We start from the raw sequence: 23,730 nt of genomic DNA, 5'->3' as shown, positions 1-23,730 counted from the left end.
TTGCAGCATCCTTGAACAGGGGTTAAGGTCCCGGAGGATTGGAAAATTGCTAACGTTGTCGCCTTGTTTAAGAAGGGTAGCAAGGATACTCCAAGTAATTATAGACCGGTGAGCCTGACGTCATTGGTAGGGAAGCTGCTGGAAAAGATACTGAGGGATAGAATCTATTCCCATTTGGGAGAAAATGGGCTTATCAGTAATTGGCAACATGGGTTTGTGCGGTGAAGGTCTTGTCTTACAAACGTAATAGAATTCTTTGAGAAGGTTACAAAATTGATTGATGGGGGAAGGGCTGTAGATGTCATATACATGGACTTTAGTGAGGTTTTTGATAAGATTCCCTATGGTAGGCTGATGGAGAAGGTGAAGTCGCATGAAGTCCAGGATATTCTAGCTAGATGGATAGAGAATTGGCTGGGCAACAGGAGACAGCGAGTAAGAGTGGAAGGGAGTTTCTCAAAATGGACATCTGTGACCAGTGGTGCTCCACAGGGATCCGTGCTGGGATCACTGCTGTTTGCGATATATATAAAAATGATTTGGAGGAAGGTATCGGTTGCCTGATTAGCAAGTTTGCAGATGACACTAAGATGGTGGAGTAGCAGATAGTGAAGGGCACTGTCAGAGAATACAGCAGAACATAGACAGATTAGAGAGACGGGCAGTGAAATAGCAGATGGAGTTCAATCCAAGCAAATTTGAGGTGATGCATTTTGCAAGATCCAATTCAAGAGCAAACTATACAGTAAATGGAAAAGTCCTGGGGAAAATTGACGTACACAGACCTGGGTGTTCAGGTCCATTGTTCCCTGAAGGTGGCAATGCAGGTCGTAAAGTGGTCAAGAAGGCATACGGCATGCTATCCTTCATTGGACAGGGTATTGCATACAAGAGTTGGCAATCATGTTACAGTTGTATAGGACTTTGGTTCAGCCTCATTTGAAATACTGTGTACAGTTCTGGTCGCCACATTACCAAAAGGATGTGGATGCTTTGGAGAGGGTGCACAGGAGGTTGACCAGAATGTTGCCAGGTATGGAAGGTGCTAGCTATAAAGAGAGGTTGAATAGATTCCGATTACTTTCATTAGAAAGACTGAGGTTGAAGGGGGACCTGATTGAGGTCTGCAAAATCATGAGAAGTATAGACAGGATGGACAGCAAGAAGTTTCTCCCCCCTGAGAGTGTGGAACTCAATTACTCGGGGTCATGAGTTCAAAGTAAGAGGGGAAAGGTTTAGGGGACATATGCGTAAAAAGTTCTTTACGCAGAGGGTGGTGGGGACCTGGAATGCATTGCCAACGGAGATGGTAGAGGCAGGAGCAATAGCATCATTTAAGGCAGATCAAGCCCCAACAGTGTAACTGCATCCTTCTTATTTGTGGAGCTGAGAAATAAGAAGGGTGCAGTTCCACTGTTGGGGCTGTATTACAGGCCTCCCACCAGTGAGCGTGAGGTAGAAGAACAAATAGGTAAACAGATTAGGGAAAGAGGTAGAGACAATAGGGTAGTGGTGATGGGAGATTTTAATTTTCCCAACATTGACTGGGATACACTTAATGTCAGAGGTCTGAATGGGGTAGAATTTGTAAGAAGCGTCCAGGAGAGTTTTCTAGAGCAGTATGTCAATAGTCCGACGATGGAAGGGACCATATTGAATCTAGTACTGGGGAACGAGCCAGGCCAGGTGGTAGAAGTAGTGGTGGGGGATTTCTTTGAGAACAGTGACCACAATTCTGTAAGTTTTAGAATACTCGTAGATAAAGAAGAGAGTGATCCTAAGGGAAGAGTACTAAACTGGGCCAATTAGACAGGAGCTCGGAAATGTGGATTGGACACAGCTATTTGAAGGGAAGCCCACATTTGATATGTGGGAGGCTTCCAAAGATAGGTTAAAGATAGTGCAGGATAGGCGTGCCCCGTTGAAGGCAAAGGATAGGAAGGACAAGATTCATGAACGGTGGATGACAGGAGAAATTGTACAACAATTGTACAAGAGGAAAAGGGAAGCATACATAAGGTCTAGGCAGCTAAGAACAAAACGGGCCCTGGAAGAATATCAGAAGAGTAGGACAAGTCTTAAACGAGGAATCAAGCGGGCTAAAAGGGATCATGAAATAGCTTTAGCGAACAGAATTAAGGAGAATCCCAAAGCATTTTATTCTTATATAAGCAAGCGGGTAACTAGAGAAAGGACTGGTCCGCTAAAGGATAACGAAGGAATGCTGTGTGCTGAACCTGACAGAATGGGTGAGATTCTGAATGATTACTTTGTATCAGTGGTCACTGAGGAGAGGAACATGATGAATGTTGAAATTAGAGATAGAAGATGGTTTACTCTGGATTACGTTGACATGAGAGAGGGAGGATATGTTGGGTAGGCTAGACATTATTAAGGTGGACAAATCCCCAGGACCGGATGGGATCTATCCCAGGTTGCTGAGGGAGGCAAGAGAGGAAATAGCCGGGGCCCTGACAAATATCTTTGTGGCATCCTTAAATACAGGTGAGGTGCCGGAGGACTGGAGGGTTGCTCATGTTGTCCCCCCGTACAAGAAGGGTCGTAGGGATATTCCGGGTAACTACAGAGCAGTGAGCCTGACGTCAGTGGTGGCAAAGTTGCTGGAGAAGGTACTGAGGGATAGGATCTATTTATATTGAGCAAAGAATGGGCTTATCAGTGATAGGCAACATGGTTGCCCTCCCAACGTAATAGAGTTCTTCGAGGAAGTGACCAAGTTGTTGGATGAAGGAAGAGCTGTTGATGTCATATACATGGACTTTAGTAAGATGTTTGATAAGGTTCCCCATTGTAGACTAATGGAGAAAGTGAAGTCACAAGGTGTGCAGGGCGTCCTAGCTAGGTGGATAAAGAACTGGTTGAGCAACAGGAGACAGAGAGTGGTAGTTGAAGGGAGTTTCTCAAAGTGGAGAAAGGTGACCAGTGGTGTTCCACAGGGGTCGTATTGGGGCCACTGTTGTTTGTGATATACATAAATGACCTAGAAGAGGGCACTGTTGGTATGATCAGCAAGTTTGCAGATGACACGAAGATTGGTAGAGTAGCAGAAAGCATAAGGGACTGTCAGAGAATACAGGAGGATATAGATAGACTGGAGAGTTGGGCGGAAAAGTGGCAGATGGTTTTCAATCCAGACAAATGTGAGATGATGCATTTAGGCAAATCTAATTCTAGAGCGAATTATACAACGAACGGAAGAGCCTTGGGAAAAGTTGATGGGCAGAGAGATCTGGGAGTGCAGGTCCATTGTACCCTGAAGGTTGCTGCACAGGTGGACAGTGTGGTCAAGAAGGCATATAGTATACTTGCCTTCATTGGACGGGGTATAGAGTATAAGAGCTGGCAAGTCATGTTAAAATTGTACATAACATTGGTTCGGTCGCATTTAGAATACAGTTCTGGTCGCCACATTACCAAAAGGATGTGGATGCTTTGGAGAGGGTGCAGAGAAGGTTTACGAGGATGTTGCCTGGTATGGAAGGTGCTAGCTATGAAGAGAGGTTGAGTAGGTTAGGTTTATTTTCATTAGAAAAAAGGAGATTAAGGGTTACAAAATCATGAAGGGTATAGACAGGGGGATAGAAACAAGCTTTTTCCCAGGGTGAAGGATTCAATAATGAGAGGCCACACTTTCAAGGGGAGAGGTTGAAAGTTTAAAGGGGATTCACGTGGTAAGTACTTCACACAGAGGGTGGTGGGCATTTGGAACGCGTTGCCAGCAGAGGTGGTAGAGGCAGGCATGGTAGATTCATTTAAGATGCGTCTGGACAGATGCATTAGTAGACAGGGAGCAGAGGGATACAGATGTTTAGGAATTGACCAACATGTTTAGACAGTGGATTTGGATCAGCTCAGGCTTGGAGGGCCGAAGGGCCTGTTCCTGGGCTATAAATTTTCTTTTCTTTTCGTTTTCATGAATGGGCAGGGAGCAAAGGGCTACAGATCTTTAGAAAACAGGTGACAGGTTTGGATAGAGGATCTGGATCAGCGCAGGCTTGGAGGGCCAAAGGGCCTCTTCCTGTGCTGTAATTTTCTTTGTTTACTGGTTGATTATAGCAAATATAAGTTGAATCGTCTGTCCCTTTCATCACCCTCCCTTAGCTACTTCTCTTTTCTCCCAGTGTAGTTTCAAGGCAGCATGATGCTTGTGGTTAAGTGAGACAACAGTCACTCTAACTAGCAGAAAACCGTTTGTTGAGAACATCTAAATCCAATGGGAACAAAAAACAGGCTTCCACTACCTGGTTGCCAAAGAAGGTGATAGAGTATTGGGGAAACAATAGTTAAAAGGTTTGCTGAAACAATGATGTTCCATAAATTTTAAAACGTGTGACTGACAGCACAAACTGAAGGCTGCTGCTGTGGCTTGGGGTGCTTCCTCTATTCAATGGAGCATTGTTAACTACACTGCTTATCTGTTTATGACTCGTGAAAAGTATGGATTGAGAGATATGAGGGCTATAAACTGTACTGCTTTTATGCTATACACAGAGGTCTGGTGAGAGTCCACCAAGTGAGAGCTTGACTGTTACTTTGGTGTTGACTCCAGACCTCTCTCAGTCTATGCTAAAATAAAGAGATTAATGAAACTTTTGTGTGCTCCAGGAACTTTTTCAGTCAACATTTTAGTGCCGTGACTCGGATCCAAACATAGGGAATGTTTCTCTGGGCTGAATAAGTGACCGAGAGTTTGAATTGAGCATAGAATGGCAGGGCACCCCGAGGTAATTTACTTCAGACCATCCCTTGTATTCGGACAATCGATCTGTCTCTTGCCCAGTAAGGCTGGTACCTTGAAGGGATTGAACAAACTACCCACACCAGGATTATAAGGAAACAAAGTTTTTTTTAACGAGGTTGATCTAAGTTGCTGCGGGGTGACACTGGCTATTCTGCATTGTTCCTGAGATAAAGAGTTGAGACTGGGGACCGCGGTCAGGGAAGTGGTTGCTGCTACCTGATAGATTCGGTTCAGAGAGCTGCCTCCTTCAGATATAGCCGGTTGAAATGATGAGATAATAGAAAAACGAGGGCAGGCTCGGTAAATTTCTCACTCCGTAGTATTGATATGGCCAGTTGAAATTTGTTTATAGTACAGCAAGCAAGTATAATGGGACAATCCCTCGATGTAACTGGAAAGGTGACTCTCCTTCAGTGTGTGTGTGAAAGAATACCTGATCAGAAAAACGATTTACTGAAACTAAGTGCTGCACTTAAACGATTAGGTGACAAAATTTGGTTGCAAGGATGGGGCCTCTTGTGAACTGGAAACTGTGGGAAGAAGTGGAAATAATTCATTAAAGATTGGAAGGATACAGCCAATAGTAAGTGGAAAGATACCTCATTGGTCAGTTGGAGGAATAATGCATGTCATATAGAGGTATGTACAAAGGATGGAACTCCCAAAAGCTGGGAGATGTTAAAAGCTGAGTGTCAATGGGTAGACGGAAGGTGAAAAAGGGAACAGTAGAAACAGTGTAAAGACACCAAGGCTGAGAAAGATAGACAGGAAAGGTTAAAGGAACTGCGCTGTAAAAAGAATTTAAGTTCTACTTGGGATCCCAAGCCTATGTCTGGCATACCAATCCTGTTTGGTGAAGGGGATGAGACCGATAGAGATGAGGAATGGGGATGTTATTCTAGATTACCAGTACCTCCCATAGACCTGCCTGTGGCACTGTCCTCACTGTCGTTTCAGGCTCCCGAGGGATCCAGTGCTGCTGAACAGGTAAAAATAAATCTCAGAAAACAGGTATCATCCAACCTTTGTACCAGGGTTCGTGGACCCCAACTGGTCCCCAACTGCAGTGTCCAATACGGCAGTTACCAAATCCCAGAGCCACTGATGACAATCAGGGACCAACAATTGAAGTTTACGTTCCTTGGAAGCCCCAAGAAATGACAATGATAATGATAACGATAATGAATCAAGCTCTGGATCATAAGGGAAAACCAGCCCAATATATCCAAAGGACTATTCAGATGTTTTATGCCATTCCCCCCAAGATCTGTTTGCGCTGTGCTGTCTGATTTTAATCGCCTTGAGGAACAAATGGGTGACTGTGATCGAAGGGGACCAGTTTGAAGTTATAAGGACTTAGAGGAGAGATTTCCCAATACTGACACCTAAACAAACCATTTAATTCAATCATTAGAACGAGCCTTACAACAACCTATAAACATGAGTAAAGTACTGGAGTGCAGACCCAAACCTGGGGAGTCACACATTTTAAAATTTATGGTACATTGTTGTTTCAGCAAAACTTTTAACTATAGCTTCCCCAGTACTCTATCAAAGGAAGCAACTGTTGTTCAGAACTATGAACTCCACCCCTGAAGGAGAATGATTTGCGCTGGGCTGCTTTCATCGGCATCAACACTTCAGTGCTTGCAATAAGTCCACATAGGAGTGCTAGCAGCCACTTAGACTATGAATCCATTCTCACCGGCAAGCACATATGATAACTTTATAATCATCAGCTGGTTGAAGACAAATCCAAAAGCGGCTGAAGGATACTGTAATGACTATCCCCAGCTGAGGTAGGAAGCACAGAATGGTCTTGCAAGTGAGGGATTTGAGCCTTTCACAGTATCTGCCTAAAATGGCATGATCCAATAAGGCAAGGAAAATTTGAGACAGGAAACAAATGCTGACTTTGCCAGCAACACTCATCCTATTCACAAGAGGTAATGCATACAAACCATCTCTGCCAGATGTATGTCTATACGACTCTACATCTTCTATTCTGTACAAACCATGAGGTGAGGACAGGCGAAGAGTGGTTATGGACAATGACAAGAGATCCTGCAGGGGATCAGTGAGGGCCTAGCATGAAAAGAAAGCTTTGCATTAACTTGATAGACAAGTGCAACTTACCACAGATACGAAGGGTCTCTTTACAGTTAACACCAGGGGTTGAACAGTACTATCTATAGTAAAAGGCCAGGAGCTAAAACAGAAATGAAAAAATAGACAAATCATTTATACAGACACATTTAATGTATAATATAGACTGATAAAAAATAAATGTTTGTTTAATAGAATTTCTTCGCTGTTTCTGTCCAATCTAACTAGATGGGAAATGGGCCCCAATGTCATCTGTGGCTCAGTGTACAGCCCACAAGTTCAAGTCTCACTCGAGCAACCAGAGTACACAATCTAGGCTGATGCTTCAATGGCGATACGGGGGAGTGCTGCATTGTCAGAGATACCACCTTTCAGATGGGATAGTAAACTGACATTCCCTCTAAATGCCTATATGTGTAAAGGATCCACTGCAGTATTTAAACATTAACAGGTACACTCTTGCCAGTGTCCTGTTTAAACCGGATCCCAAACATGTAAAACAGATAATTTGGTCGTTACTACAGTTTCCTGATCCCTGTGGAGACCAGTAACTCAAAATGAATTCTGAACTTCCAATTAACACCTGAAAGAATGACACATCAAGATTTCCCATTTTAAAATATTTACTGAAGCAAATGTCAATAACTACAATGACCCACATGCCATCTTTGTAGGAAATGTATACGTTGAAACACAAAACTTCTAATCCAAGATCAAGTGAAACTTTTTTAGCATATTTGTCCGTTCTTCCCAGAATCAATTTAAAGGAATTCTAAGCACCCAATTGTTTATTCTCAGACTTTCATTTCAATTTTTAATCCAAGCTTGAGTTTCCATTCTTAGATCTTTTGAACTCCAGAGGCTCCCATTCTCCCAAATTTAGGGAGACTCCAAAGCTATAGCCTGTGATATTTTGGGAAAGTTTGCAATCTGACCTTTAGAGTAGCTTCCTGTGCATCTTTCCCCATTACAATTTGGGCCTTATATCTAGGTGAAATACTCATGAACCAAAGAGCTAAGCAGCCAAACTCTCTTACAAGGGCAGCTTGAAACTGTTTACAACCTGACATTGTCAACACCTTTTAAAAGTTTCACAGTCCCTCAGTATCCAATGTTACCACAGAGGCTTCCGTCATTGTTTCCAAGCAAAGGTTCCTTGCACCTTCTTTCAATTAAATGATCCTAAACCTACCTTTCATCGCTTGTAACACAGGGCTTCTCAAAGGGTTGCAAACTTAGAGAGGCAACAACTGCTGCATTTCATTTTTTTTAAAATTCACTCATGTGATGTGAGCATTGCTGACTGGGCCAGCACTTACTGCCTACCCCTAGTTGCCCTGGAGAAAGCAGTGATGGGCTGTCTTTTTGAACCACTGATGTTCACACGCCATAAGTTGTGGGAGAAGGAAAGACCACTCTGCCGAAAGTCCACTTGCTTACAGACACTATGGCTGTCTTGAGCCAAAGAGGGCCTGCCCATAATGCCACTGCTATCTCAGCTTGGCCACACTCAGGTACAGACAGCAAAAGAGCATTACCTAAGCCCTTGCTGACTGAAGGAACATGTTATCTATAAGACCATAAGACATAGGAGCGGAAGGAAGGCCATTCGGCCCATTGAGTCCACTCCGCCATTCAATCATGGCTGATGGGCATTTCAACTCCACTTACCCGCATTCTCCCCGTAGCCCTTAATTCCTGGGTGCAGGCATTCCTCCTCAACTCAGCCCAAAATGGCCTGTACTATATCCTGGTTATGGACTACTTGTTCATGGGAATGTCTTTCCTGTGTTTACCCCATCTAGTTCATAAGATCATAACATATAGAAGCAAAATCTGGCAATTCAGCCCATTGTGTTTGTTCTGCCATTCGATCATGGCTTATGAGTCTCAACTCCATTCTCTTGTCTACTCTCCATAATCCTTGATTCTCTGACTAATCAAGAGCCTATGTATCTTTGAGTTAATTGCAATGACTCAGCCTCCCCAGCCCTCTACAGCAATCAGTTCCACAGATTCATCACTCTCTGGCTGAAGAAATTCCTCTTCATCTCAGTTCTAAAGGGTCATCCCTTCGCTCTGAGGCTATACCTTTGGATCTTGGGGTCTCCTACTGGCGAAAACATCAAGTCCACATCCACTCAATCCAGGCCAGTCAGTATGCAGTAAATTTCAATCAGATCCCCCCTCATCCTTCTAAACTGCATTGAGTGGGGACCCAAAGTTCTCAACTGCTCCTCATAGGACAAGCAAGTCCTGTTAGAATTTTATGGATTTCTGTGAGGTCTCCCTCATTCTTCTAAATTCTAGTGAATATAGTTACAGCCAATCCAATTTCCTTTCTATGTCAGTACCATCCCTGGAATCAGTCTGATAAAATCTATTGCCAGGGCATTCTTCCTCAGAAAGGGAGACATAATCTGCACACAGTACTCCCAGATATGGTCTCACCAAGGCCCTTCACAGTTGCAGCAAGACATCCCTGCCTCAGTACTGGAATCCTGTCACTATAAAGATCAACATACCAGTTACCATCTTCATCACCTGTTACATCTGCATTCTTTCTTGCAGCAGCTGTTGTGCAAGAACACACCCAATTTCATTGCACCTTTCCCAATCTATCACTATTCAGAAAATATCTGCTTTCCTGTTTTTGCTACCAAAGTGGATAAACCCCTTCATCTGCCATACATTTGTCTCAATCACAATCACTCAACTTGTCTAAATCACAATGAAGTACCTCTGCATCCTCCTCATAGCTCTCCCTGTCACCCAGCTTCGTGTCATCTGCAAACTTAGTGATATTATATTTAATTCCCTCATCTAAATTACTAATAATATTATTATAAATAGCTGGGGTTCAAGCACTGATCCCTGTAGTAGCCCTTTGGGTCACTGGCTGCCACTCAAAGTGAGCTTTTTCTTCCTACTTGTTTCCTGTCAACCAACCAGTTCTTTATCCATGTCAGTACACTTCCCTCAATTCCACGTGTTTTAATTTTACATGCTGATGTCTTATGTGGGACCTTGTCAAAAAACTTCTGAAAGTCCATGTAATCCACATCCACTGGCTCCCCTTTATCAACTCCTAATTATATCTTCGAAAAAGCCCAGTAGATTGTCAAGTACGATTTCCCATTCGAAATCCATGCCAACTCTGTTCAACCAGTTGCTGTTTTCCAAGTTAGATGCTATTAAATCTTTTATACTGGATTCTAGCATTTTCCCCACTATTGATATTAGGCTAACTGGTCTATGATTCACCAACACATTGAGCTGCTGGGGATTGAGGTACATAGAGTTGTTTGAAAGTTGGGTCATAGGTAGATAGGGTGGTTAAGAAGGTGTTTAGCACACTTGCCTTCATTGCTCAGACCATTGAGTATAGAAGGTGAGATGTCATGTTGAGGTTATACAAGATGTTGGTGAGGTTGCTTTTAGAGTACTGTGTACAGTTCTGGTCATCCTGCTTTGGGAAGGATATTATTAAATTGAAGAGAGTTCAGAATAGATTAATCAGGATGTTGCCAGGACTGGAGGGTTTGTATCTAGATGACCTGCTCATGAGATTCACTGCCTCACAATGGCATTGCAGCTCCTGCAGCCCAAAGGGCGCTCCCTGTCTCCCCAGGAACCCAGTCATCCCACAATGCCCATGCTGACTCAATGGCACCAGGAGACTTGAGATGAATGCGCACAGCCCTATGAAATCATAGCAGCCAGAATGCTGAATATTAGCACCTATTTCCGTAGATTAACTGACCTACTGTCGTTATTGTTAACTGACCAATACTGCCGGACTAGCAGCATTGTTCCTATCAAAGGTTATTGAAACGGTATCGTCTTTTAATGAACATCGTTATCTTGTAATCCTATAAGAACTGACTGTACCTGGGGCTCAGGGAAGAGGGCTTTTGACTCAGCTATGCAGAGTGTCTGTTTTGCATATGTGCGGTCAATTTGCTTTCCCATGATATCGTGAAATAAACCAGTATTTGTCAATTTCACAAGATTCATGTATATGCCTTATTTGTAAGTGGACTATTATCCAACATAGGTAAACGACACTGCTGATACAGAAGGAATTCCAGGATTTCTACCAGTGACTGATATGGAATGATGGCATATTTCATATAAGGTTGGTGAATGGCTTGAAAAGATCTTGCGGATGGTTACGCTCCCATGTATCTATTGCCCTTGTCCTTTGAGATGAAAGTAGTCATGGGTTTGGAAGGTGTTGAGTAGCTATCTTGTAGGTGGTGCACACGGCTCCTGCTGCTGAGTTGCGGTGGCGGAGGGACTGGATATTTGTGAATGAGGTACCTATCAAGCAGGCTGCTTTGCCCTGGATAGTGTCAAGCTTGTTGAGTGTTGTTGGAACACCACTCATCCAAACACGTGGGAAGTATTCCATCACTCATCTGATTTCTGCCTTGTAGATGGTGGACAAGCTTTGGAGAGTCAGGAGTGAATTGATGCTGCAGGATTCCTAGCCTCTGACCTTGCTTGTAGTCATTTGTATTTATGACTAGTCGAGTTCAGTTCATGGTCAATGGTAATCCTAGGACTTTGACAGTCTGGGATAAGTGACGGTAATGCCATTGAATATTAAGGGATGATGGTTAGACTGACTCTTATTGCAGTTGGGTTTTGCTTGGCATTTGTGTGGAGAGAGTATTACTTGCCATTTTTCAGCCCAAACCCCACATCTGACCTTACATTGATGTAAGGTAATTGATGAAGCAGTTGAAGATAGTTGGATCTAGTTCACTATTCTGAGGAACTCCTGCAGAGATGTCCTTGACTTCTTTGACTGATAGCATAACTATCTTTCTTTCTGCCAGATTGGCCCAGTATTGGAATCCTATCTTTGAGGTATGATCCCTGCCCTGAAAAACCCTTTTCCTCCTGTGGCGATACAATGGATTTAAGAGGTGTATTGTATCCTTTTTTTAAAATGAAGAAACATTGAGACAGAGGTGCTGAGCAGGTAAAATAAACAGCTTTTGAGACCTTGGGTTTTTTTTTTTAAAACGTTGGAACAATAGAAGCGGCCTGAATGGGTGGGGTAAGGCTTCCACAGAACCAGGATTTTTAGTTCAGTAGCAATTACTGCCTGGGGCCCCGAAGCTGAACGTGGAAGTTGCTTTTCCTATCTCTGTTACAGCTAAAAGCTGGGGGGGCTCTCTTCCTGTTGCCAGAATCACATGTGAGACAATCTATTTTACTGAATTTCCCTTTCCCTTTTCTGGGAAGTCACTATATTGGAACAGTTACTGTTTAGTAGTTAAATAATCTATTATTCTGTTCAGTTTTCCAATAGAGTTAAGTTGTTCCAATTTCTTTTTACTTTTGTTATATTTTAACTACTGTGTATGAATAAATATTTTGCTTCAAGACTAGAAGTTTGATCAGTCAAATTGCATCCGGAACATAACACCTGGCACCTGCCTTTAAAATAAGAAAAAGTCAGAGTTTAGGCTAACTCCTTGACATGTTTCGAGGTGGTTTGGTCCAATCCATAACACTCCCAAAATAGGTCTTTCATCCAGTCACTCTCACAGTCCCAGCATCACAGTAATTTTCAAACATCAAAACCTAGTTAAAAACGAAAAAACATTCAGGAAGCACTCTCTTCACAAACAAAAACATAAATAAAAGTAAAACACTTTGGATGGTGAAGAAATGAAATAAAAACAAAGTGCTGGAGAAACTCAGCAAGTCTGGCAGCATCTGCGGAGAGAGAAATAGTTAAAGATTCAAGTCCAATGACTTTTCTTTGGCACACTGACCCCCAGGTTTACTCTCAGGATGACTTCGGAGCATTTTATATGACAACCTTAATTTCTACCTGAAAGTTAAAGGCCGTTCCAAAACATAACAATTGTAAAAATGCTGCTCCTTGGGAAACCTACTGCGTGGAAATTGGCTGTCACCTTCTCTTTGAATAGTCCTAAGTCAAAAACAAAAAAAGTTCCTTACTGGTTGCGAAGTGCTCTGGGATGTGCAGAGATTATGAAAGGTGCTATATAAATGGAAGTTCTCTCTATTTTCCAAAATGAACTACACCCCATGCCCCCACATTCTAAATATAATGATTTACGACCTGTACCTGAATTTCAGAAGTCCAACCTTTCCATTGGTAGTTTCATCTTCTGGAAACAGCAGCAAACCACGTGCTCCGTCCAGAGAGCTGTAATGTCTGAGTGCCTCAGCCAAGCGGGTCCGGTTGTCCAACCATCCCAGCTCCAGGTATCCACGGGCCCAGCTCACAAAGCCAGAATGTCCCTCTAGCAAGGGCTAAAGACAAACAACAAAATTATCTCACATGGAATATTAAACAAAGGCCTACAACAAGGCCACAAAAAGACATGACCCTCTCTCACTAGTATCCTCACACATGGATGAGGAAGGACACCACTTCGACTGGATCAACACATCCATCCTCGGACAAGCCAAACAAAGACATGCACGAGAATTCCTAGAAACATGGCATTCCAACCGGAACTCTATCAACAAACACAGAGTTAGACCCCATATACCACCCTGTGAGAAAAGGAACAGGAAGTCACTTCACCACAGGAAATGAAATCACCAACCCAAAGAAACCCAAACATATAAATAGAAAGCAGGAATTTTCAGCATTGCTTCGCCTGAGGCCCACTGAAGATGTTACCTAGTAGGGTAATGAAACATCTGGAAATGAACCTTGCAGCTCAGCGAGCAAACCTACGTCCAAAACCTCAACATGAGCTACAAATCTTCTCAAAACTCATTTACAGCACTCTTAAGAAATATCTCCTCACCCTAGTCTAGACAATACCACATCCTGACACAATGGGGCCCTAAATCTAAACTTACAAGAGAGAAAACATCCTTTCAGCTCGTCAAAAATGCTTAGAATTTTGTATATTTTAATACGATCACCCTTCCTCATATTTGACCATTTTCACTCTTGGAAAAAGACCGCATCTCAATCCATGCATCCAATTTAATATACTTCTATCAAGGTCACCCTTCAGGCTCCAATACAGTCTTTTCTCCAGAGTAGGGAAGTCCAAAACTAAAAGGTGAAATGGGAAAAATGTAGAAATTACTCAAGGGGCAACTTTTTCACACAGAGGGCAGTGCGTGTATGGAACAAGCTGGCAGAGGAGTGGTGAGGCTGATACAATTACAACATTTAAAAGACGTCTGGATGGGTATATGAATAGGAAGGGTTCAGAGAGATATGGGACTAGAGAAATTTAGGATAACTGGTTAGCATAGCCAAGTTGGGCCTGATTTCATGCTGCAAAGGAGAGGCAGAGGCAGACAGAGAAGTATAAACAGAGAGAGAGAGAGAGAGAGGCAGAGAGAAAGAAAGAGAGAGAGAGAGAGAAAGGGGGGCAGAGAGAGAGAGACAGAGAGAGAGAAGGACAGAGACAGAAGGACAGAGAGAGAGGTATAAAGAGGGAGAGGGAGAGAGGGAGAGAGGGAGACAGGCAGAGACAGACAGAGAGACAGGCAGAGAGACAGGCAGAGAGACAGGCAGAGAGACAGGCAGAGAGACAGGCAGAGAGACAGACAGAGAGACAGACAGAGAGACAGACAGAGAGACAGACAGAGAGACAGACAGAGAGACAGACAGAGAGACAGACAGAGAGACAGACAGAGAGACAGACAGAGAGACAGACAGAGAGACAGACAGAGAGACAGACAGAGAGACAGACAGAGAGACAGACAGAGAGACAGACCAGAATTATGTACAGTATTCCAAAAGTGGTCTCACCAATGTCCTGTAAAGCCAAATCTTGACATCCCAACTCCAGTACCGAATGTTCTAGCCAAGGACCAAATGCTTCATCCCTTTCTAACTGTGACTCCACTTTCAAGGTGGAGTCCCGAGGTTTCATTCGGCAACATGGCACAGGGACCTATCATTAACTGTATAAGTCTGGCCCTGGTGTACCTTACCAAAATGCAATAGCTCATATTTATCTAAATTAAATGCTAGCTGCTGCTATTTGATCGGATTAGTAGGTTTGCAGGTGAGACAAAAAATTGGTGAAGTTGTGGATAGTGAGGGAGGTTGTCAAAGGATATAGCAGGATACAGACCAATTGGAAAGTTGGGCAGAGAAATGGCAGATGAAGTTTAATCTGGACTAGTATAAGGTGATGCATTTTGGGAGGTCAAATGCAAGAGGAAAGTATAAAGTAGATGGCAGGATCCTTTGGAACATTGATATACAGAGAAATCTTGGGGTGCAAGTCCATGGATCCCTGAATGTGGCAACACAAGTAGGCAAGGTGATAAAGAAGGTATGCATGCCTTCATTGATTGGGCACTGAATGTAAACACTGGCAAGTCACGTTTCAGCTGTGTAAAACTTTAGTTAGGCTGCATTTGGAGTACTGTGTACAGTTCCAGTCACCACAGTACAGGAAAGATGTGGTGACTTTGGAGAGGATGCAAAACAGGCTTATGAGAATGTTGCCTGCATTGCAGTGCATCAGTTACAAGAAGCGATTGTACAAACTTGGACTGTTTTCGCGACAGCATCAGAGGCTGAATGATGACCTTGATAGAAGTATATTAAATTAGAGGAATGGATAGGGATGGGGTCTTTTACCAAAGGTGGACATGTCAAATACTAGTTGGTGATCTATTAAAACATACAAAATTCTAACCATTCTTGACAAGCTGAAAGAATGTTTCCTCTTTGATAAGTTTAGAATTAGGGCCCAATCACATCAGGATATTGTATTGTCTGGACTAGGGTGAGGGGATATTTCTTCACTTAAGAGTGCTGTAAATATTTAGAATTGCGTACTACTGTGAATAATCAGTGGATGCGTTTATATAGATCAGAGACTGAAAGATGTTTTTGGACAATGGGAGAATCAAGGAACATGGGCATAGTATTGAAAGGTGTACCCTAAGTAGAAGATTGGCAATAACTCGAGTGAAAAGTGTATTAGTTTCAAAGGTCTGAAAGGCTTACTTTTGCTCCTATTTCTGATCTTCAGAAATGCATTGTTACAACCTCAGATTCAAAGCAACATTCTGACCAATCACATCAAAAACTGGGCAAAATTTGTCTTCAGCCAACTTGTCATAAAGTTACAAAGGAAATTAATCAACAAAGCCAAAAGACTCAACTGGAAGACTTCAAATTCCAGTGCAGGCAAAATATAAACTAAGAGACTTATGCATGAAGGAATGAAGGCTGAGATGAGGGTACGGTTGAGTGGGGATTATTTTCACCAAAAGGAAAATGTGGAACAGACAAATTGAATAAGGCCAGTGAAACAAACAGAATAGTTCCCTTCAAAAAATGAGCCACTTCTGTAGGGGTGAGACAACAAATGACCGAAAGATTTTTTTTTAAAACTCGTCCTTTCCTGCTCCTGAAGATCATTTTTTGTGATTTGGAAACAAGGACAGCAAGTTCACAGACTGGTAGAATCAGCTTTTTGTTCGGTGCAAACATCCAGCATTTAGCAAGGGCTGTGCAAGTACAAATAAATACATATACAAGCTTGCTTAATAATACTTGAGCTTACCGTGTAACAGGCTGTGAGGAAGTTCAATATGTTGTGGTCAAACTGAGTGATGTGGTTGGAAATGTAAATTTTAATATTTTTATTTCGGTGCCTTGAGCCACGTTGTAAAACAATTACACCCAGAATCGTGCACATTGCCCGCACGATAACCCTGCATGGTAAGAAAAAGGCAGAAATCATAAATGTCACCTCGAATGTAAATAACAAACAATTTTTAGAGTTTCTTCCTATCAGGGACCCTGCTACAAAACTGGACACTAGGTCGACAAACTGCTCAGCCATTAGCCATTCAGAAGTTAAACATTCTTTCCTGGCCTTGTCTTTCTCTCTACTAAATACAAGACTGAAAGTGAAAATGCAAATTTAAAAAAATGACATTTGCACAGCACCTTTCATAGTGTCTCAAAACTGCTTTACAATCACGAAATACTTTATAGAAGTTAGTGTCATAACGTAAGAAAAGTTGGCAAGCAATTTGTTCACAGCAAGCTTCCACAAAACAGTAATAATTTATTTGATGTCTGTTCAGGCCAAGACATCAAGAAGCACTACTGTGTTCTTTGAAATAATGCCAGGTATGCTTTATCCAAGAACATGGGCAAGTTAAACAGCCCATCTGAAAGACTATCACTCTGACAGTGTTGCATTCTGTCGATATTTCACTCGGATTAGTGGTTCACAAGGCCATGAATCAATGCATCACAACAGAGTATTTTAATAGACATTCAGCCCTTTTCACATAGTCACCTTTCAGCACTTTCACAAATAGAAAATAAGCTTGTCGTTTATCAGATCAGAGAATTATTTTTTGATGAAGAGAAGAGGCTCACCATTGCAAGGTTGGAGACTGTAATGGAGAAGATCAAGAAACAGTGGTTAGATAATACCTTGCTTCATAACCTGCATCTGGCAGGAGAAACGAGGGGGGAAGAAAGGAGTGTGAGGTGTTTGGTAAAGAGTAAATTTTGTCCGGAGGCAGTGCTGAGTCCTGTGACAATGCAAACTTGCACAATACCAAACAGGTGAATTTCAAATGTTAAAAATCTTAATGGCACAATATCAGTTCAGATTGTAACAAATAGCATCAGTAACCAACATCAGAGTACAATTGTGGCTTTTTTGCTTTCTTCAGAGACTCGAAAACAAACCACAGACAAGTAATATGCACATACAAGTAGGAACACAATCATTTACTAAGTTCAGTGAACCTAGTCAAAGATGAGCTAGAACCAAGCACGACTTGTCGGTTTTTCAGACAACCTACTCCGACATTTTATTACACACCTCTGGAACAGTTGGGACTTGAACACTGACTCTCTGGTTCAGAGTTAGTGACACAACCACTGCACCACAAGAACATAAGCATTATATGTACGATCATAGTCGGTAGAGTTTACTCAAATTTAGTTACAAATTTGCGGCAAGATTCCCACCAGCATAAATACTGTCAGTTTCAGCCTGGCTTACACAGTCATGTGGAAACAATAAGAAGATATTCAGCTTCTAGCAGCACACCCAGTCCTCACATCTAATGAAAATCGCACACCAAATGTAGGTAGAGAATTCCGAGGTGTCGTTTAGTCAGACATTAACTTTAACAGAAAACACCTGCCCATGACATATTTCATGTGGAGAGTTATTTAACAGATTCCATAAAAATGCCATTCTACAAACACTTTGCAGTCCTTCCTGTTCTGCAAAATTTAAATTAATTAGCTTCAGCTTAACGCTATTTTCATCCAGTAGCTGCTCGTAGCATGCTGACTGTTCAAAGTGACTGTAAAGATCCTTAGACAGCATCTTCCAAACCCATGACCATTTCCACCTAGAAGGACATGGGCAGTAGGTACTTGGTAACACCACCACCTGCAAATTCCCCTCCAAGCCACTCACCACCCTGACTTGGAAATATACCACTATTCCTTCACAGTTGTTGCGTCAAAATCCTGGAATTCCCTCCCTACTGGCATTGTGGGTCAACCCACAGCAAGTGGACTGCAGTGAATAGAGAAGGCAGCTCAGCACCACCTTCTCAAGGGCAAATAGGGATGGACTATCAATACTGGCTGCCAGCGATGCCCAAGACCTACAAATGAATAAAAAAACCCAATGACATGCACAATTAAACACATCAACCTCACCTGTTCACCACTCAGGACATGACTGGATATCATTTTCCGTTTGAGCTTGTTTTATTTCCATGAAACTGGATTGGCTATTACAATCATCCCATCTGACCATGGTAACAGGTCAGAATTATAGAAATCCCACACACTGCATAAAGTTTCTGCAAATTCCATGATGCCATCCTTCATCAATTGAGGTATATCTCATTTTTACCGATAACAAATAAAGTGGTTCACCAACCACAATACATAGGGCAAAGTCAAAGGATGACAATATTGTAGTGTCGAGGGTGGGTTGCCTTTTGGATGAGATATTAAACCAATGATTTGGAGCTGCCGGTGTTGGACTGGGGTGTACAAAGTTAAAAATCACACAACACCAAGTTATCGCCCAACAGGTTTGTTTGGAAGCACTAGCTTTCGGAGTGATGCTCCTTCATCCTTGACAAACCACCTAATGAAGGAGCGGCGCTCCGAAAGCTAGTGCTTCCAAACAAACCTGTTGGACTATAATCTGGTGTTGCGTGATTTTTTTAATATTATACCGAGGATGACATCCAAGATTTCATGGCACTATGTTGCAAAGGAAAGAGATCAGCAGGTGACCTGCCTAATATTTATCCTTCAAACAAGGCCTAAAAAAACTTTTACTTAGTCACTGTTTAAAGGAGTTTGATGTGTGTCAGTTTATTATTATATTTCTTACATGATTGGGAAACACTTTGGGTGGCCCATGGTCTAGGCGGATGCTACTGAAATAGAAGTTTTTTCTTTTTATTCATCTCATTGTGACGGTAAAATCTTGCTTAGTATCAAATGATAGTTGCATGTGCTAACATTGCAAAAGAGGCTCTTCAAAAGATAACTTGTTTTTGGAAAGCACACTGGGACACCCAAAGGAAGTGGAAGTTACTATGATAAAAAAGATTTGACTACAGCTTCTCTAACATGCTTTAAAAATACATACCAGCACATATCTGGTAGATTCAAAGCTGCCATCAGTCTCCACGTGAACTATGCCTGGAAGCTTCATGCCTCTACGGTATAAACTTATAAACCAAGGACAGAAAAAGCTGAAAATACAAGGCAGACCCATCGGCACCTGAAGACAAAAGACAGGTCAAGGTTTCAGGAGGTCACTAGTTGTCTGAACCTAAAACATTGAGCTGCTGTTTCCTTCACTAGACAAGGACAGCACTGAGCACAGGTCTAAGGGAGACAATGCGTGGCAAAGACACAATGCACCATTTACCCCCACACCCACCCCAAGAACTTAGACAGCTTTCTCTAGCACTTCTGCTTTTCTGTCAGGTTTCCAATGTTTGCCTTGATTTTTCCATACTTGGTCCCCGAATTTCATAGACCGGTGCAAAGAATAAAAATGGATAAGATTTTGAGAATTCCACAGAATCCCTACTGTGTTGACACAGGCTATTCGGCCCATCAAGTTCACACCAGCCCTAACAAAAACCATCCCACCCAGATTCACCCCTCTACCCCACCCCTGCAACCCTGCATTTCCCTTGGGTAATCCACCCAGCCCACACATCCCTGGATACAACGGGCAATTTGGCATTGCCAATCCACCTAACCTGCACATCTTTGGACTGAGAGAGGAAACCCATGCAGGCACGGGGAGAATTTGTAAACTCCACACAGTCGCCGAAGGCTGGAATTGAACCCAGGTCCCTGGCACTGTGAGGCAGTGCATGTAGTTGGCCTGATCACATCAATACAGAGATTAATGGTTGCGAGAAACAGCTCTGACAGTCAAACACTGACAATTTTCTAACCACTTCAGCTGTCACATATTTCCAACGATTCCTGTCATCATTATCTTGTCTCTAAATTGTATAATGGAGTTTGTAAAGATAGTACAGCTGCTACTTAAGGCAGACGTCCATCTTTTCAAAGAAGACAACGTATTCCTGCAGCATCTTTCATAACTTTCTGAATTTGAAATGAGATCACTTTGATAATTTACAAAATGAGATGTAAGTTATAAGAAGCTCCACAAACACTAATACAACAATACTGTAAGCAACTGACTTTTAGTGATAGTCAGAAGCCATATTGGATGTGAAATATCAACTGTGTCTCTCCACAGATGGCCTGCTGAGTTTCTTCAATCCTTTCTGCGCTTATTTCATTTTGCTGTGATTTTTAGTGATGGTTGAGGAATAAATATTGGTCAGGACACCAGAGAAAAATCCATTGCCTTTCTTTAAAACAGTGCCTTGGGATCATATGCATTCAGCTGAGGGCAGACAAGGTTTAGCATCTCCTATAGAAAGACAGCATCTCTGACAGTGCAGCCCCACCTTATTAAGACCATAAGGCATAGGAGTGGAAGTAAGGCCATTCGGCCCATCGAGTCCACTCCGCCATTCAATTATGGCTGATGGGCATTTCAACTCCACTTACCCGCATTCTCCCCGTAGCCCTTAATTCCTTGTGACATCAAGAATTTATCAATCTCTGCCTTGAAGACGTTTAGCGTCTCAGCCTCCACTGCACTCTACGGCAATGAATTCCACAGGCCCACCACTCTCTGGCTGAAGAAATGTCTCTGCATTTCTGTTCTGAATTTACCCCCTCTAATTCTAAGGCTGTGTCCACAGGTCCTAGTCTCCTCGCCTAACGGAAACAATTTCCTAGCGCCCATTCTTTCCAAGCCATGTATTATCTTGTAAGTTTCTCTTAGATCTCCCCTTAATCTTCTAAACTCCAATGAATACAACCCCAGGATCCTCAGCTGTTCCTCGTATGTTATTACTGCACTGCAAGGTATAGCTAGAGTTAGCGATATTAAAACAAAGAAGAATCATAATGTTTTCTATTATTTTAATAAACATTCTTCCTTTTTACAATTTCATTCATCAAAGCTTGTCCATCATCCATAAGGCACAAGTCAAGGCTGTGATGGAATACTTCCCATTTGCCCGAGTGCAGCTCCAACAACAGTCAAGAAGCTTGACACCATTCACGACAAAGCAGCCCACTTTATTGGCACCACATGCTCAAACAAACACTCAGTAGTTTCAGTCTGCGTCATCGAAAAGATATATTGCAGAAAGTCACCAGGGTTCCTTAGAGAACAGCTTCCAAACCCATGACCTCTACCATCTTGAATGACAAGGGCAGCAGATACATGGGAAATATACCACCTGCTTGCTCACTTCCAAACCATTCACCATCCTGACTTGGAAATACAACATTCATGTCCCATAAATTAATTTTAAAAGTCCTCAATTTTTTAGATTAGATTAGATTAGATTAGATTAGATTAGATTAGATTAGATTACTTACAGTGTGGAAACAGGCCCTTCGGCCCAACAAGTCCACACCGCCCCGCCGAAGCGCAACCCACCCCTACATTTACCCCTTACCTAACACTACGGGCAATTTAGCATGGCCAATTCACCTGACCTGCACATCTTTGGACTGTGGGAGGAAACCGGAGCACCCGGAGGAAACCCACGCAGACACGGGGAGAACGTGCAAACTCCACACAGTTAGTCGCCTGAGGCGGGAATTGAACCCGGGTCTCTGGCGCTGTGAGGCAGCAGTGCTAACCACTGTGCCACCGTGCCGCCCATTTGTAAATTGAAAATAAATTGGACATTTACTGAAACGGAGATGATATTCTGAAATGAAAAGCCTCTCAGTGCAGGACATTGCTCCTGTCATTATTTAACTTTGCCAATTAATTTTAACGGTGTTTTAATCTGTACCCACACTTGAAGAACCACTTAAGGACACTATCAGTCTGGATACTAGGAAGGACACGTTCCCCTCCAAGTTACTCAACATCCTGAATAAAAACATGTTGCTGTTCCTTCATTATTGCTAGGTTAAGATCCTGAAACCCCCTCCCCAACAGTGTTGTGGATTTACCTACACCAAACAGACTGCAGTGGGTCAAGGAGACAGGTAAAAACAATGACTGCAGATGCTGGAAACCAGATTCTGGATTAGTGGTGCTGGAAGAGCACAGCAGTTCAGGCAGCATCCAAGGAGCAGTAAAATCGACGTTTCGGGCAAAAGTCTTTCATCAGGAATAAAGGCGGAGAGCCTGAAGAGTGGAGAGATAAGCTAGAGGAGGGTAGGGGTGGGGAGAAAGTAGCATAGAGTACAATAGGTGAGTAGGGGAGGGGATGAAGGTGATAGGTCAGGGAGGAGGGTGGAGTGGATAGGTGGAAAAGAAGATAGGCAGGTAGGACAAGTCATGGGGATAGTGCTGAGCTGGAAGTTTGGAACTAGGGTGAGGTGGGGGAAGGGGAAATGAGGAAACTGTTGAAGTCCACATTGATGCCCTGGGGTTGAAGTGTTCCGAGGCGGAAGATGAGGCGTTCTTCCTCCAGGCGTCTGGTGGTGAGGGAGCGGCGGTGAGGGAGGCCCAGGACCTCCATGTCCTTGGCAGAGTGGGAGGGGGAGTTGAAATGTTGGGCCACAGGGCGGTGTGGTTGATTGGTGCGGGTGTCAAGGAGACAGCTCACCGCCACTGTCTGAAGGATAACTAGGGCTGAGCAATAAATGCCAATGATGCCCACGTTCCATAAATGAACTGGAATTTAACAAACTCAGCTGCTGTTGAAATAGTGCCAAGTACCCTTCACAACTACCTAAAAAGGCAGAATGGGCTTTAGTTTAATGCGAGAAGCACAATTAAACATAAGACTGCAAAATGGTGTATGAACCCTCAAGGCATCAGTTAAAACTGCTTTGAGCTTTCACGATTTATAGCATTGTTTGACATGTGAAGTTCAAATCCAATGCAGTACTTGGGATCTGCTGACACAAACAAGATTTCTACTAGCACACGTGTTCTTTATTCTTGAATTATGGATGCCCAATGCAAGCTCCAATGTTCCTCCAGTATCCATACACATACTACTGGAATGTAAGGAATAAAAGCTGGAGTGTGCGATCATTAAGCCTGCTTCTCTCTTCAATAGAATCTTGCTGAGTTTCTACATCAACTCCAGTTTACTATATTCTGGACTCCCATTATTTTAGACTTGAACATCTTCAATCACATAGCAACTACATCTCTATGAGGAAGAGAAGTGCAAAGGTTTACAATCCAGTGAATGAGAAAAGGCACTCATCTTCATCTTAATCTTAAATGGGTGCCCCTTTATTCTAGGCTGTTCATCCTAATCAGCCTCTTAAACAAACACTGTCA

The 23,730-nt window shown here is 42.7% G+C and overlaps 1 protein-coding gene across 4 annotated transcripts in view; it reads right to left on the bottom strand.

Annotated features, from left to right (window-relative positions):
- The window catches only part of aup1 (AUP1 lipid droplet regulating VLDL assembly factor), a 58,349-nt gene that overhangs the window by 31,166 nt on the left and 3,453 nt on the right, over window positions 1-23,730 (bottom strand). For 2 of the 4 annotated variants that reach the window (XM_043693565.2, XM_043693656.2), the window contains exons 3-5: window positions 16,417-16,567; window positions 12,981-13,168; window positions 6,899-6,971 (exon numbers count right to left, since the gene is read on the bottom strand). In XM_043693565.2, the coding sequence (XP_043549500.1) occupies window positions 6,899-6,971; window positions 12,981-13,168; window positions 16,417-16,567 (412 nt within the window). Of the gene's footprint in view, window positions 1-6,898; window positions 6,972-12,980; window positions 13,169-16,416; window positions 16,568-17,163; window positions 17,264-19,509; window positions 19,645-23,730 lie in introns of all 4 variants that reach the window. The other 2 variants (XM_043693846.2, XM_043693751.2) reach the window with 2 other exon arrangements.

This window comes from Chiloscyllium plagiosum, unplaced genomic scaffold (genome assembly GCF_037043375.1).
Source record: "Chiloscyllium plagiosum isolate Xiang-an unplaced genomic scaffold, Cpla_swu_hap1 HiC_scaffold_1, whole genome shotgun sequence".
Classification (NCBI taxonomy): domain Eukaryota; kingdom Metazoa; phylum Chordata; class Chondrichthyes; order Orectolobiformes; family Hemiscylliidae; genus Chiloscyllium; species Chiloscyllium plagiosum.
Note: the sequence above shows the minus strand (reverse complement) of the source record. Positions and strands in the feature narration are given on the sequence as shown.